The sequence below is a fragment of the Amblyomma maculatum genome, chromosome 3 (genome assembly GCF_055883805.1).
Source record: "Amblyomma maculatum isolate TAMU_Amacu chromosome 3, ASM5588380v1, whole genome shotgun sequence".
Lineage (NCBI taxonomy): Eukaryota > Metazoa > Arthropoda > Arachnida > Ixodida > Ixodidae > Amblyomma > Amblyomma maculatum.
In genome coordinates this window covers 159454978-159468992 of record NC_139346.1, presented here as the reverse complement: position 1 = coordinate 159468992, position 14015 = coordinate 159454978, and the positions used below count along the sequence as shown (strand labels likewise).

General features: G+C 42.8%; 1 protein-coding gene across 3 annotated transcripts; it reads right to left on the bottom strand.

Annotated features, from left to right (window-relative positions):
- Nucleotides 1-2408: 2408 nt before the first annotated feature.
- Nucleotides 2409-13658, bottom strand: LOC146196635 (vacuolar protein sorting-associated protein 37B-like). 3 transcript variants are annotated; one of them, XM_084598405.1, is made up of 5 exons: nt 13420-13658; nt 12988-13135; nt 9930-10101; nt 7234-7316; nt 2409-4888 (listed from the first exon to the last, which is right to left on the bottom strand). In XM_084598405.1, the coding sequence occupies exons 2-5, from the start codon at nt 13123-13125 to the stop codon at nt 4625-4627; spliced, it is 657 nt and encodes a 218-aa protein (XP_084454531.1). In that variant the 5' UTR covers nt 13126-13135; nt 13420-13658; the 3' UTR covers nt 2409-4624. The 3 variants fall into 3 exon arrangements, with proteins under 3 accessions (XP_084454531.1, XP_084454530.1, XP_084454529.1); XM_084598404.1 differs by having other exon boundaries at nt 13524-13658; XM_084598403.1 differs by lacking the exon at nt 13420-13658 and having other exon boundaries at nt 12988-13306.
- Between the last annotated feature and the right edge of the window lie 357 nt (nt 13659-14015).

Genomic DNA, 14015 nt, shown 5'->3' with positions numbered 1-14015 from the left:
AATGTGAAGGAAAGCCGAAAAGAGCATACTTAAGTTTAATTAATAATAGTCAAAATTTTGCATAGATGTTTGTTTGAAACAATAATTTCACAGCGCATTTACTATATTATTTCAGACCTTGGTATCAGGAGGCAGAAAAGTGGCGTTTTCTCCCTCCTGATATTATTTTTAAGGTAGAAACGACCTAAGCGCGGCGCGACACGAATTGGTCAACGAACCAATTGCCGCTTCCTATCTCCAGCAAATATCCTTACGCTTCTCGATGTAAAGTGGTACAGTCGCGGACAAAATAAAATGTAGTACCACGCTTCCGCATTCAAATTCAAACGTTTCTTCCCCGTTGTCTAATGAAAAAAAGTGAAATTTCCTTACATGCAAACGCAACAGTAAATATTACAAGCATATGCAAAAACCATGCGTTATGTTTCTCTAATTAAAAAGAGCGGTCCATTCTTCTGCCCGCGACTGTCCCCGTGAATCGCCTCTCCGAGCTAAACCAGTGAATTGTTCGCGCTCAGATTTCGCACCAAAAATGAAATTTGGCAGGATGTTTTTTCTACATTTGTTTGGGGTAGTTGCCTAAGTCGATTAAAGCAAATCGGCATTCGTATCGCCCGCAGCTACGACTTTGGCTACGATGAAGTAAAAACACCAGTGGCGCGATCCCATCTCGTTCGTAGCAACTCTAGCACAGATATTCGGTGAAAGAAGGAGGGAGAGTTGCTTTGCGGAACATTTGAAAACGTCTTCTCCCCTGCTTCATTAATAACGATATACACAACTAAGGCTGGACAAGACTGCAGAAAATTTGAAGTGCTATGTGTATCGCGCGCTTTGCGTATGCATCGTTTCGCGATTGGAATGCACAAAGATGGCGCCACCGTTCCTAGCGCTGGGTCAGCAGCTTATTTTACATCACTGCAGACAATGTAAATATCCGAATTTTTCTGATCGAATAAGGCAAGTACCCCAACCAATTTGGTATGAAACAATACTGTCGACCAAATGTCATAATCTTGTGCGAAATATGAGCTGAAACAATTTGCTGGTTTATACAAAAGCAGCATCCTATGAGTGCACGATTGCGTGACTTGGTGTACTTTCGGTAAGCCAGCTAACACAATTCTAGTGCAAGGCACTCATTTTAGCTCAGCAGTTACATGCCGTTCTCGAGCTGCTGTTTTACAAGGATTGCATTCGAAAAAAAAAAACTGTCGCTATTTCTCCCACAAGCTGCAACTGAAATGGAGAAATTAAGTCCGATAGCTAAAAACAATATTTCGATGAGCGAATTTCCAAATCAATGGGTGATGGAATATTACATAGTTCCGATTTCCTGTGTGTTGTTTTATTGATTTGAGAAATTTAAACACTATCACTAGTGTTCAACTGCATAACTAGCTTTCAATTTTCTATGGTTTAGAAAAAGCTGTTCAAGGTTGGCTTCTGTAGTAGGATACAAGGAAAAGCAGTTACTAACTATAGGCTAAGGCACGCTGCATGTGCATTACTCCACTAAATAGTAAACAAAATTGCCCCGCCGTGGTGGTACAGTGGCTAGGGCGCTCGACTGCAGTGCCCAAGGATGCAGGCCCGAATCCTGGCCGCAGTGGCGCGCTTTCGATGGAGGCGAAAAGCAACGCATCCATGTGCTGTGTGATGTCAGTGCAAGTTAAGAACTGAAGGTGGTTGAAATTTCTGGAGCCCTCCACCACGGTGTCTCTTATAGCCTGAGTTGCTTAAACCCCCATAAACCAAGCCAAAAAAGCAAACAAAATCAGCTTTTGAAATTTGACTCTACCAAAGAAGCTATAAGCATCGAAATTCTTGAGCTGCTACTCTGGTCTGGTACTTTGCTTTTCATTTAGGTAACCAAGGGCATTTTTACAGCAAATTACTTTCTGTAACAGAGGAATTGCATGAGGTGGTTACTGGAGATCCAACTACAGTCAACATTTTCATAATATGATTTTAGTGTGAACAGCAGAACATACAAATGAGTCATAAATGAAAGCAACAGAAGACCCTCGTAGCCTTTCAATGCCTCTCACCTGAAGGCAAAACTGGCAGAGAGGAAGGGTGCTGAGTGGCCTTTTATGTTACAAAGCACAGTCTTGTGTATCTGAGAAGTGTCAGCAGGTAAAAATGGCATGGTATGGCACGTGTGATAAAGATGTTCTGAATTTACATAAGGACTGTGAAAGATGCCACAGTAGACGCATCAAGTTTAGTTTGCCCCTCCCGGCGTTCCTCAACACTCACTGCCATTGCGCACGATGCAGGTTTTACCACATTTTCACCAGTGAATATGCAGCCACTGCAGTCGGGAATCGCATGGCTGTAAACTAAGCAGTAACAGAAAGGCACCATCACGTAAAGCTGGGAGATCAGGATGGTGCAATATTAGCTCAGTAGTAAAATGGCACTCATTTTATTCACTTTATGCAAACGAAAAGTAAACAGACCGTGTGACTGGAGATGGCTTTATGAAGACATGCTCTGTTCAGTTGAAAGCCACTCTGCTAAAGTGATTTAATTAGGAGCAAACAAACAGCTCAAAATTCTTTACCAAGGTCGTAAATGGAGAAAAAAAAAAACAACCCGGCACACTGCCCATCCCTATTTTTATCATTGTTTTGGAAGCTCATACAATCCATTAAACTATAAAAGGCAAGTGCAACACGTGTGTAAGAGGTGTCACACAATGATGCAGGAACATGAACCAAGTGACCACTGAGATAAACTTTGTGCACTTTAACTCGCATGCTGACAGGGTAGCCATTAGTTGATGGAAAAAAAAAAATAGAGCATGACCTAAATTAACAAGTTGCCCATATCAGTACTGCAATAAGCGTCAAAAAGCTACAGCTGAAAGAACAGCAATTTGGGCAACAATAGAAAAGAAAATGCAATATATCATCCACAAGCAAGTACATAGTTCACATGCTGCTAATGCACAATACCGTAGCACAAAAATCAGGACAAGATCTTTGCTCCTGGTTGACTTTGACAGAGCACAAAATAAAAGGTGAAGGTTTCCGTTTTTCATGTACACGCTACGCAATGTTCGAAAAGTTTTGCAGACATCAATTGTGGGCAAACATCTGCAGTAATACTAACTGTTCCCATAAGTTTCAAGACTCTCGATTCAGCAGTGTCAGTTCATCTCACTAAAAGAAGTGTACAATAAAAAAAATATGTCTACTAGTGCAGCGCATGACTACCAGCTGCCAATATAATTTGGCTAAATGACATGATCAGTACATAACTCATGACAAAAAAATTTTTCTCTCGATATAGTGCGCACGCAGCCTGCAGCTACTGCTGTAATTTTTCATAATGTAATATGGTTGAAGCAGCAAGAATCTGGATGACATTACACATCAGTGAAACACAGATTTCAATATATCTGGTATACACAAGTAGACTGCACATATTGTGCCAGAAATACAGCAAATAGTAGTTTCATAACTTAGCGCAAGAGCTACAAAGCGGTTATCTACCTTGGCTTGCCCTGATGCAACTTTGTAGTCCAGTTCTCATAACTTATGGCAACCTGATTTTTCCCCTTCACAAAAGTAAACAATGTAACGACACAAGGTTACAAAAAGAAAGCAGCAAATGGCAACTTACACACTGCATACCCCACATGACTCGCTCTGAGCTTAAATTACTGTCCAACAAAAACCAAATACTAGTATGGCATGGCCGAAGCATAACAGTGGTATAGATTAAACAAACATCAGTTTGAGGCACAGCCACTCTGCACAAAGCTGCACTCCGACGAAACTGCCATGGTAGTATGTATAGCGTACGAGCACAGTGTTCACTTTTGAATCAGATATGCCTACCATGAGCGCCTCAATGCTTCTGAAGAGTGTTATGTAGCAAAGAAACAAAAAAAAAAAAAAAGAGACCTGCCTGCCACACTTTGTCCACAGGAGCCATGAATCAAAACCTGGTGCCAGGAGTCAGTAATGCCGAGTGCAGCCAATATTCACTGCTTTGAAGTCAACCTTGGGCTACCAACCAGTCTATGAAATATGGCTTTGTCTTCCCCACCTTATATACGCTCAAAAGCAGCTCAGAACCTGTATTCACAAACAGGAGAGTGGACCACTCACTATTCAGTACAGGCCGTTGAACCAGATACGCAGTTTAACTGGTGCCAGTGGCACAAAGCTGCTGACGTTTAAAACGTACTAACCTCCCGGTGTAGTTGGACTAATGGTAAAAACGAAAGAGCAAGCACCAGCCTTGCCAACTTTCTCTGCTGCATAGGGAACACAAAAATCGGACCCAGTGGCTAAGGCTGCAGCTCTCGAGCAGTGACATTTCCTGTCAGCCCAACATGTGCTTGCATTAGACAGAAGTGAGCTCGAGCTAAAACTGTACATAGAAGACCCATTCCTGGACCATTACAGGCACACGCTCTAGAACAGTGGCCTGCAAATACAGGCAACATCTCCCACTGTCAACAGGCGCCAAACTATAGATTGGTTGCAAGTGGCCGCTTTCACCAGTTAGCATTCGTTGGAAAGTTTCGGGGTGTGTCTCTAGAGCTGCTGCGCCCGTCCAAGGGTTTGGACCTAGAACACATAAACAAATGCACGCACACAAGGGCTCACATGAATGGCATTGGCATGGGATAGTGTGTGGTAGGGTAAGGAGGCATGGGTCCGCCGACAGGAGGTAGAGGATATGCGGGTGCAGGCGGTGCAGGCCGGCTTGGTGCGCCCCCCATAGGCCTGGGAAGTCGGCACGTCAGCAGCTCGGTCATTTTTTCTGCCTTGATGCGCCGTAGGTGGGCAAGTTTGCGCACCTCTATGAACTCTTCCAGGAAAGACTCAACCGTCCTCTCACCCTCCAGAAAGCTTGAGGCTACTTTCTGCAAGGTCACCAAAGACATTCGCACCACTCGCTGTAACTTCAGTCACCCTTTTTCATGCAACAGTTGGCATGTCCAGCAGATTTGTCTCTGTTTATGTGAACTCAGGTTTTCCACATTCTAAGCCTGTCTCTTCGTGCTGCCCCTCATGCTCACAGCGGATTCATAACAGCACATGTAAGAGATGAACACAGAAGGAGGGACGCAGGACTGTCTGTGTTTGTCTCTTATACTATGTGCTATGATGAATCCGAAGAAAGCATACCACCTAGCCCGCCTTCAAGTTCTTTTAAAAGCTCCTCCTGCAGTGGTATATACATGCACTACAAGCATGAAGCAAGGTTAAGGGCTTAGTAAAAATATTTGCCTCAAAGCCAACCATTTGACCAATGCCTTCTGATTGCTGATTGAAATGCAGTGTAGTCTAAAGACCCAACATTCTCTGGTTAAAACTAGCTTTATTTAGGATTATTTCTGCACCCAGAGCAGTAACAAGTTAAATGCAACTATGTACCATACTTTACCAACAGGTTACCACCAAGAAAATGTGATTATCAATAAGCAGAATATGCCAGTGCAAATATGCTGTTTTCAGCAAGGTTCTGAAAGCCAATTGGTAATAGTAAAGTTACTTCGCCGTCTATGGTACCATATGTAGATTTGTTTCATGCCAAACTTTAAAGGCACCTTCAGTACTAGCCCTCAAAAATAGGCTACAGCCCTGATGACTTATTGACCTGATCACATTGCGCCTTACTCCACGGTGATCTAATTCCACTGTGCATTACAGTGTTGAAGAGACATCCTGTTAAGTAACAGAACAGGGCCACACAATTGAGAATGTCTGCAACATGGTGGTAGCTGAGCAGTTCCTGAACACCAGTAAGTGTCACTCCAGTCTCGCTGTGCCTCCACGTGAACGGGATTGTAAGACGGTTGGTAAACTAACGGAGGTGGCCAATAATTTTCTCGCTTTAACTTGTTCTTCAAAGACAAGTTAGAGCTGACTGAAATAAGACACAAGAACTCTGCTCCTCCCTCACAGTCCCAGTTTCAGTGCTTCATTTGCGGGAAAACTGGGCCCAGAGTCACAGATTGTCATATGTAGCCAAAGGAATGATAGTGCACATTCTGTCATAGGTCACGACATGATACAGTCATGCACAAGCTTAAGTTCAGGGGACTATGAAGTGTCTGCATGTTGCCCGACTCCTCTTTGTTTAAACCTTTGTAGATGCTGCAATGAATGGTGAGGTGTTCGGATGGCCGTCTTCAGTGTTGCACGACCCAGAAAGCAATAGAATTGTTGAGCGTCAAGCCCTCGTTCTTGCATATGTGCTTATAGGGAAAGTGGCAACGTTATTCTTGGCAGACGGAACTAGTGACAGAGTTCTGGAGCCAGAGGCTGAGATCCCTTCACCATACTTCTCAGGCAAGGCCAGTGCACGATGCCTACTCACTACCCTTTACGATGTTATAATTGGCAATGTTCCTGGTGCCAAGGCTCCATTTTTAGTTGACACGCCAGTACCCACGAATCAGGTGACTTCTCCTGCCTTGGCAAGTTTGGTGGATGTTCCTTCACCTACTGTGGTAGCGATCATTTTGGAGCATAGTAAAGGTGTCACCCATAATGCACTCCATACGTCACGGTCAGTGTTTCGTCTCAAGCATTGTTGATGCCAATGCAGACTACAAATGTACACTTGACAAAGAAGGAGCAGAGTATTGCGACCGCATCAATGCACTCTGTGTACAGGTGCTGAGTACCTGAACTTTGAAAGCGGTGAGCAGACAGGCTATTCGGACTTGAAGTGAGGTTACTGCTGTTGCGAACATACGCGACAGCGATAAGCCTCCCTGAGCACCTGCTCTCAGTGAAGTTATCGGATTGCTGAACGTTATCCACAGTTTTGTTGAGTGCCACGGTGGAAGTTCTAAAATGTTTCACCTAGTTGACTAACTCAAGAGCATGACCTTCGGAGCAGCGAACTACCGGACGTGGCTAACCAGCATCTCTGATTACTTTAAGTAATTCGAGATATGCTGAACAAAGGTAGTGCGTTCTTGCAACAAATTCTTTTGCCTGAGTCGAAGTCAGTATTTCTTGGTGTGGTCGGTTAATTCGAAAACCCACTTAATGCGAAGAATTCTCGCAGTCCTGATGACTTCAAATTAACGCGGTTTTACTGTAATCTAAAAGTAAACAGCACACAGAAAGAGCAAAGAAGAAGAAATATAAGAAAAATGAACTACAGTCTGTAGCGATGGATAGTAAAAATTATAATAACAATCAGCAGCACAAACGCAAACTAATGCAAACCAAACACATAACACTGGCTTACCTCCGATTCTTCTTCAGCCTGAGCTGTTGCAGTCTGCAGTAATGCCAGCGTTGTCTCGAGGGATGACTGGCCACCCAAGGAGTCTGAAAGATGTACAAGGCACCCATGTGGGAGTTCAATCACATGCTCGCAGTGTCAGTCGTTAAGAACATTCTTAAATTTGCAGTGCAGATATAAAATTTTTGAAAACCCTACACAATTTGCACTGTTTCAGAAATTAATGTACACAGACAAAAAGAGCCACCTTCATGGAAGTACAGAAAAGCTAGGCACCAGACTACAAGGTACACTCTTTAAATTCAAACCCAAACAACAGATGCAGATATTGTCAACGGAGAGCATTAAAGTATACCTACATCAGTTTTTAAAATCTGACTGTCTTCAACTAAGCAACCAAGAGAAGAAAAATATTTTTCTGAGCAAGAAACCTTAGGTTTGGTTTATGGTGTTTGCTGGTATATGGTAGGGTAAATGGGTATTTTTGATTTTTCAGATTCACACCTCAAAACCTACTGCATGTTTTAATTTGAAAATCTCTTGTTTACTGATAATGCTTGAGGCTTTAAAGCCACACTACTGTACTACTTAACAAGGTTTGTTTTTCCCTTTGGGTAGATGAGGGCCAAAAATTAACAAAAGAATCAAATTCACCTTTTCTCAGAAACAAAAAATAATGTGGACATTGATTTTCGCATGCAAATTACATGTGTTAGTGACCTTACACTGAAGAAAAAGAAATAAGAACATTGGTCTCAGCACGAACTTTGCAGGGAAAAAAAAAAATGTAACTCTCAGTAGCTATAACAAGAATTTTAAAGAAAGGCAGACCAGTGCAAAACGCAGGACGAAGAAGGAAAAAAATGACACAGAATGCACTGTGTGTCGTTTTATTTCTTCTTTATCTCATGTTTTGAGCTGGTTTACCTCTCTTTGAAATGATGTGTCAACTTGCCCGCCTTGTCAACTGCAAGAGAGAATTTCGCACCTATCAATTTGTCAACTGCAAGAGAGAATTTCGCACCTATGTCCAACCTATTTTCCTAGTTTCAAGTTCTGATTATTGACAAGAGGTTGTAATAAAACCTGAAAAAATTGCATTGACAACTTATCAGCAGTATTTAAGAAAATGTACATTAATGTTGACAGAATTTCCAAAATGTAATTGAGAAAATTGCAGTTTTGTGGTTCCATATTTACAGCAATAGTTCAATAAGCATGCGGAAAAGAAAGAAATATATGTTTTTGCTTTCTTGGTATCTTCCTCAAGCCTTTCTTAAGGCTTTTCTCTTGTCTCCATCATTCCTTGCTACTTGAGAAGCCATGGAACTCTGCCTTCCCAGCACGTGCCTTACCAGGGCAGTCGAGAGAAATATTTCAAAATACACACGATTAGGACTGTTTTCTAAACAGCATTTAATGTTTTTTACTAACTGCTGCAGTAAGTCTCAGCACCACAAGTGACAATTTTCATATCTCAGGATTGCCCCTATTGAGGCTACCGTTGTACGCACACCCTGACAATCCCCTAGGGACTGCTCGTGATTTAGCTTCTCGCTCGTATCTTCCTTCACAAATTGTTTTCCGCGGAACTTTGTCTTCCCAATTCATTTTATAACCGCTCTTGCCAAGAATGGGCAAAATAACACGGAACACCTTTGAAATTCAACAACACGCAGTAAAAACAACCCGAACAACAAATAAAAAACTTCACTTCACAGCTCCACAAAAGTGCCCATAACAACTAAACCTGCAGTAAATCATTTAGAACTTACAGGAGCTTTCGTAAAGACAGAAAAAAAAAGTATTAAAAAGATGAAGAGCATTAAATGAACACTAATGTGAGCCATTTTTAAATACCAGGCTTTTGATGCTATATTTAAATTCGTTGGGGCATTCCCTACACTCGCCACTACACAGGTTTGCTCCCTACATTGTATATAGTTTTCTGGTAATGAAATTAATTTTTTTGGTCGATTTACCTTTGCTACCCTTTTAGCGTTTCAAAGTGACTAAGGCCATGAGGGATGGCGTAGTGAAGGGTTGTAGATAATTTCGATCACCTGGGGTCCTTCCGTGACATCGCACAGTACATGAAATTCAGCAGGGATTGAACATGCATCCTCGGGGTTGCAGTTAAGCACCCCAAAGACTCTACCTTACCACCCCAAAACATCCTCCTCCCCGAAACATTCACATTAGCAAACTAGTTGAGATGACAAAGCTGTGAAGACGCAGGCTTCACAACACAAGATGAAGACACAGACTTCACAATGTATTTGTGCCAATGCACGCCACCATCGCAAACCTTCCAAAGAGGGTTACTTCAGAGGGTTTAAATACAAGTGCAAACAGTAACTTGAACAGGCAATTTTTTTTTATGCTGTTCAGAGAGGTGTAAAAGTAGTGCTTGTATGTACTGCTAGTTTTCTTTATTAGCCATATTTTTGCAATAATAATGAGAGCTGCAAAACAAAAGACCCTGACAACTTCTTGATATCAAGTCAGGCAGGAAAACAAAATGAAGTGTGCGCACGAAAAAAGTTTGCAGAAGCTGGGTGGCATTGAGGCAAAAAAAAACCTCTGTCTCAAAGAATGAGTTTACTTCAGAATTAATTTGCAGATTTTTGTAACAATCAGCTTCGGCATCAACATCTACATGCAGATAAAACATATACAAGGACACACAATGGACTAACCTAAAGTTTTCTTGTTCTGCTCCACTTCGGTCATCAGCTCCTGTGCCTGCTCGTACAGCTCTTTGAGCTGCTGCCGCGACTGCCTCAGCTTGGGTTCCCGCGAAAGGTTGAAGTCTGCGAGGCTCTTGTTGCTGGCCAGCAGCATCTCACGTTCATTCTCGGCATTCTTCACCTGTTGCCACAGCAACCACAAAGCAACACATTTGAAACCCCCATTGTTATTTCTTCATACTCAGCATGCACTATCACTATTTCTTTTCCTTTTTCTTTCAATTTATACAACTTTTCAAGTACTGCCAAGTGAAAACTATGCAGGCCCATATCGTGACCACACAAATATAATGCGGAAAGAGTGAATGGTGCATTGTTGGCTCATTACCGTACATCTGAAGCATGAGGGACGATTGCTTATGCATATGTAGGACACTAGAGATCAATACCAAGTCAAAATAGACAGAGAGGTTAGCATTACATAATGGCCAATATTTCATTTTTATCAAAACCAAAGCTTTGATAAGCCAGAAAAATTTCCCAACAGTGAGGTGCGTGTAGTGATACGTCCCACTGATTCCTGTGACTGCGCCGATCAATGTGAATTCTTTGCCGACCATGACAGGTTCATCGATTTCTTTTGTAATGCTATTTTGCATTCACTGGGCAAGGACAAGTCTGTAATAAAGAATGGTTCGGTTTGGTTTATAGGGCTCAATGTCCCATACTGACTCGCACTATGAGGGACAAAGTAGTGGACAGGTCCACAAATTTCAACCATCTGTGGTTCTTTACCGTGCACTGACATCGCACAATACATGGGTGCCTCGCTTTTCGCCTCTATCGAAAAGCATACAACATAACCACTTAGCCGCCGCGGTGGGGTCAATATAAAGCAGAGCAACCTGCTTGCACAAAAAGGCAATTTTTTTCTGTTACTTGTGCACTGAAGTTCTCTATGGAAATATACGCCACGAGAAATGCTAGTTACAAAAAAGGAAAAGTATGCTTGTTGTAAAATTAAGCATTAATCAGTAGTCGAACATTTAAATTGTCACCTTTCACACTGAACGGAACTGTACCTTTGAATTATAAGGAAAGCAGCACGGTGGGCCCAGCCAAGGATGTGAAGAGTCTCAAAATTAAAACAGTACAAACTACTCAAATGCACAGAAATAGAAGACAAAATGAGTGAAGAGTCATTTGCCATGTATTCTGTGCACTCAGCCTACATGTAGACATTGTAGCAGCAAGTTCAGAACCACAAACTCTCATCAACATTCATGCTTGGAAGTGCTGTTGCATCTTAACCTTTTTATTGTCGAATATTCAGAAAAAAATTCACCCCAGTGTCAAATTTTTTTACACGCTAACGGAAAAAATGCCGCGGGACGGAATGCGGCCGAAGTACCTGTACGGCAAAAACAGTCAAAGGGGTAATGGCCGGGGAGCTACAGCGAACACATACTTTAAAAGTGATATCACCGATCACCAATTTTCTCTTGTAGGAGGGAAGTGATGCCACCAGACCAGCAGTGACAACTATATGTTTCAATGCATCTCCACTGTGTGCACTCCAATGCATCGCCACCTCTAGACACCTTCAAGGAAACATCCAACCATCAGATAGATGACCAAAAAGATGTCTGGTTGCATACAGAGATACATGTAGAAATCTGCAAGCACAACTATAAAAGAATGACACAAAACTTAAAGGAAAAATATTCTCAGCTTCTAAACCTATTGCACCACTACCACATGAAATAATTATGTGTTGCTGTATTCCACTAAAATGAGGCAGCAAGCCCCAAAACCAAGAAATACTGCAACGGTGGCCAGTCACTCATCACTCCTGTGTGCAAAGCGCTTGATGAATCTGTCTGCTGATCATTTAGCAGCAGGTACAAGCTTTCCCAGTAAAGCTACGTTCTAATGAAAGATGCTATATGTCCTGTTTCTCCCTCTTCCCCTACATATACACAAAACACTGAAAAGCCACTTCTTTTGCTCTTGTCTTGGGTTGAGCATCCGGAGTGTTGTAAGCCCACCCCAATGAAGTAAACTACATCCAGAGTAGTTCTCAACATTCTGACAAAAGCTTCTTCCTGTCTCTTTCAAAATGGCTGGTGCCTACTGTGATACTCTATGTGCACTACAAATACTGCAATCTTTAACAAGATAGGTTTAAGACAATGTGCAATCTCATCTGCTGCAAAGAGTGCAAAGTGAGATTCTTGAAGGCAAATAAAAAGACATGTTGACCACTGTTAGATTAAAAGATGCCAAGAGAAGACAAGCCAGTTTACTGCACAGTTGCCTTGAATGCTGTGGAGACATCAAACGACAGTCATTATGGCAAAGCAAAATGGTATCTGCATAAATATGTTTTCGAACAAAGAAGTAAAAAATGGCTCGGTAAACTAATACCTATTGTCAGGGCGCAAAAGCTGGGTTCTTGCTTTTGAAGATTAAAAGAAGGCCTTGGTAAACCTCTATCACTGAAAAATTTTGGCCAACTAAAACTGGATGGTGAAGTGCCTCCATTGCATGATACGGCATAACCTCTCATTATCTCTCAGCTACAGTGTACTTGTTAAATTGCATGATACGGCATAACCTCTCTTATCTCAGCTACAGTGTACTCGTTAAATAGTGTAGTCTAAAGCAATTATTCTTCAGCTAACAGTCTTGAATTAACAATCACCACCATTTGAAGGCTGCTGCTTAAGTGCTAAAACAACGACATGTGACAGGGAATCATAACACGAAACTTCCCCATTCTTCCCACCATGAATGTTTGCCATTAAGTTTCGATTCATAATGGCACATGCGCATAACGTCAGCCTGCATGGTTGACGTTATGCGTTTATGTGATGCAACATTACCAAAATTCTCCCGACACGATTGCAGCGTCAAGGAGGCGTCCTGTTTCGCGAACAGGCACAGGAAACACGACCTAAGGTCACGGCGATGCTTCACACACGTTCACACACTTGACACAAAAGTAACGACAACGGCGATCAAACCACTCCGACGAGAAAACAAACGTAATCGCACGACGACACACCTGTTGGAGATCCTTGACCATACTGTCGACTCGGGCATCGTCGTTTAATAGCTTTTGTAGCTCTTCTGTGGTGAGGTGCTGGAACAACCCCAGTGCTGCCGTGTAGTCTGGGTTCACGTCACTCACGTAGTAAGGCATGTCGACAAACCTGCGAGCATGAGCAGGGGCAGGAGGTGGAGGGCGTTTAGGACGAGGCATTTTCACACCGCGAACTGCAACGAATGACGACCCTTCACTCCGCTGCCCGAGATTAACCGTTCAGCAAGACGGGACGGGACGGGCCGCAACGGCACGGGAGGTGCGCTTATCGCACCGCTCTCGACACCGTTGTGACGTGAACAATAGAGCAGCTATGGCAACAGCCAATCGGAACACCTGCGTTAGCTTTATGCGTGACGCTTAGAGGAATTGCAGGAAGATGACGAAGCTTACAGGCGTGCCGGACACCTCCGGCGTCAGACTGACTTGGGCAGCGCTGGCGAGTGGACCGAAGGATTGCAACAGCTAGGTCCGAAATGAGGGAGCCAGTGATTTACCTGTGGCCTTAGACGTCTTCAAGCGTTAGGACGTAAGCGACATTCAGGTAAAGTTACAGATCCGAGTGACAGAAGAATGAGACCAAAATGACTCGGATAATGGAACTTTAGCACACCTCAACTAGCAGCGCAAAGAGCGAGTAACAACAAATGGCTACAATGTTGCTAGATCAGCCACAGACACGCTCCGCGGTAGAAAGCGAAACCAGCGAAATTTGCATGCAAAATTCCAGCGTCATTTATGCATTAAACTTGCACAATACTAATGCCCTGGGAAGCAATACAAGCAGCGATTTGCAATAAATACCACCTGCCTATCGAAGAATGCCCGCGCGCAACGATCACTAGCGCACTGCGCGCGAAAAGCTGCACGCAAGCGTGTCTGCGATTGATTATGTAACTCAATTTTATGCGCGTTGCAAGCTTTTGGACCAGGTGCAGATTTCGCTGGAGCAAATTGATTTGTGAAAAACCAAGAGGATGAGAAAAACA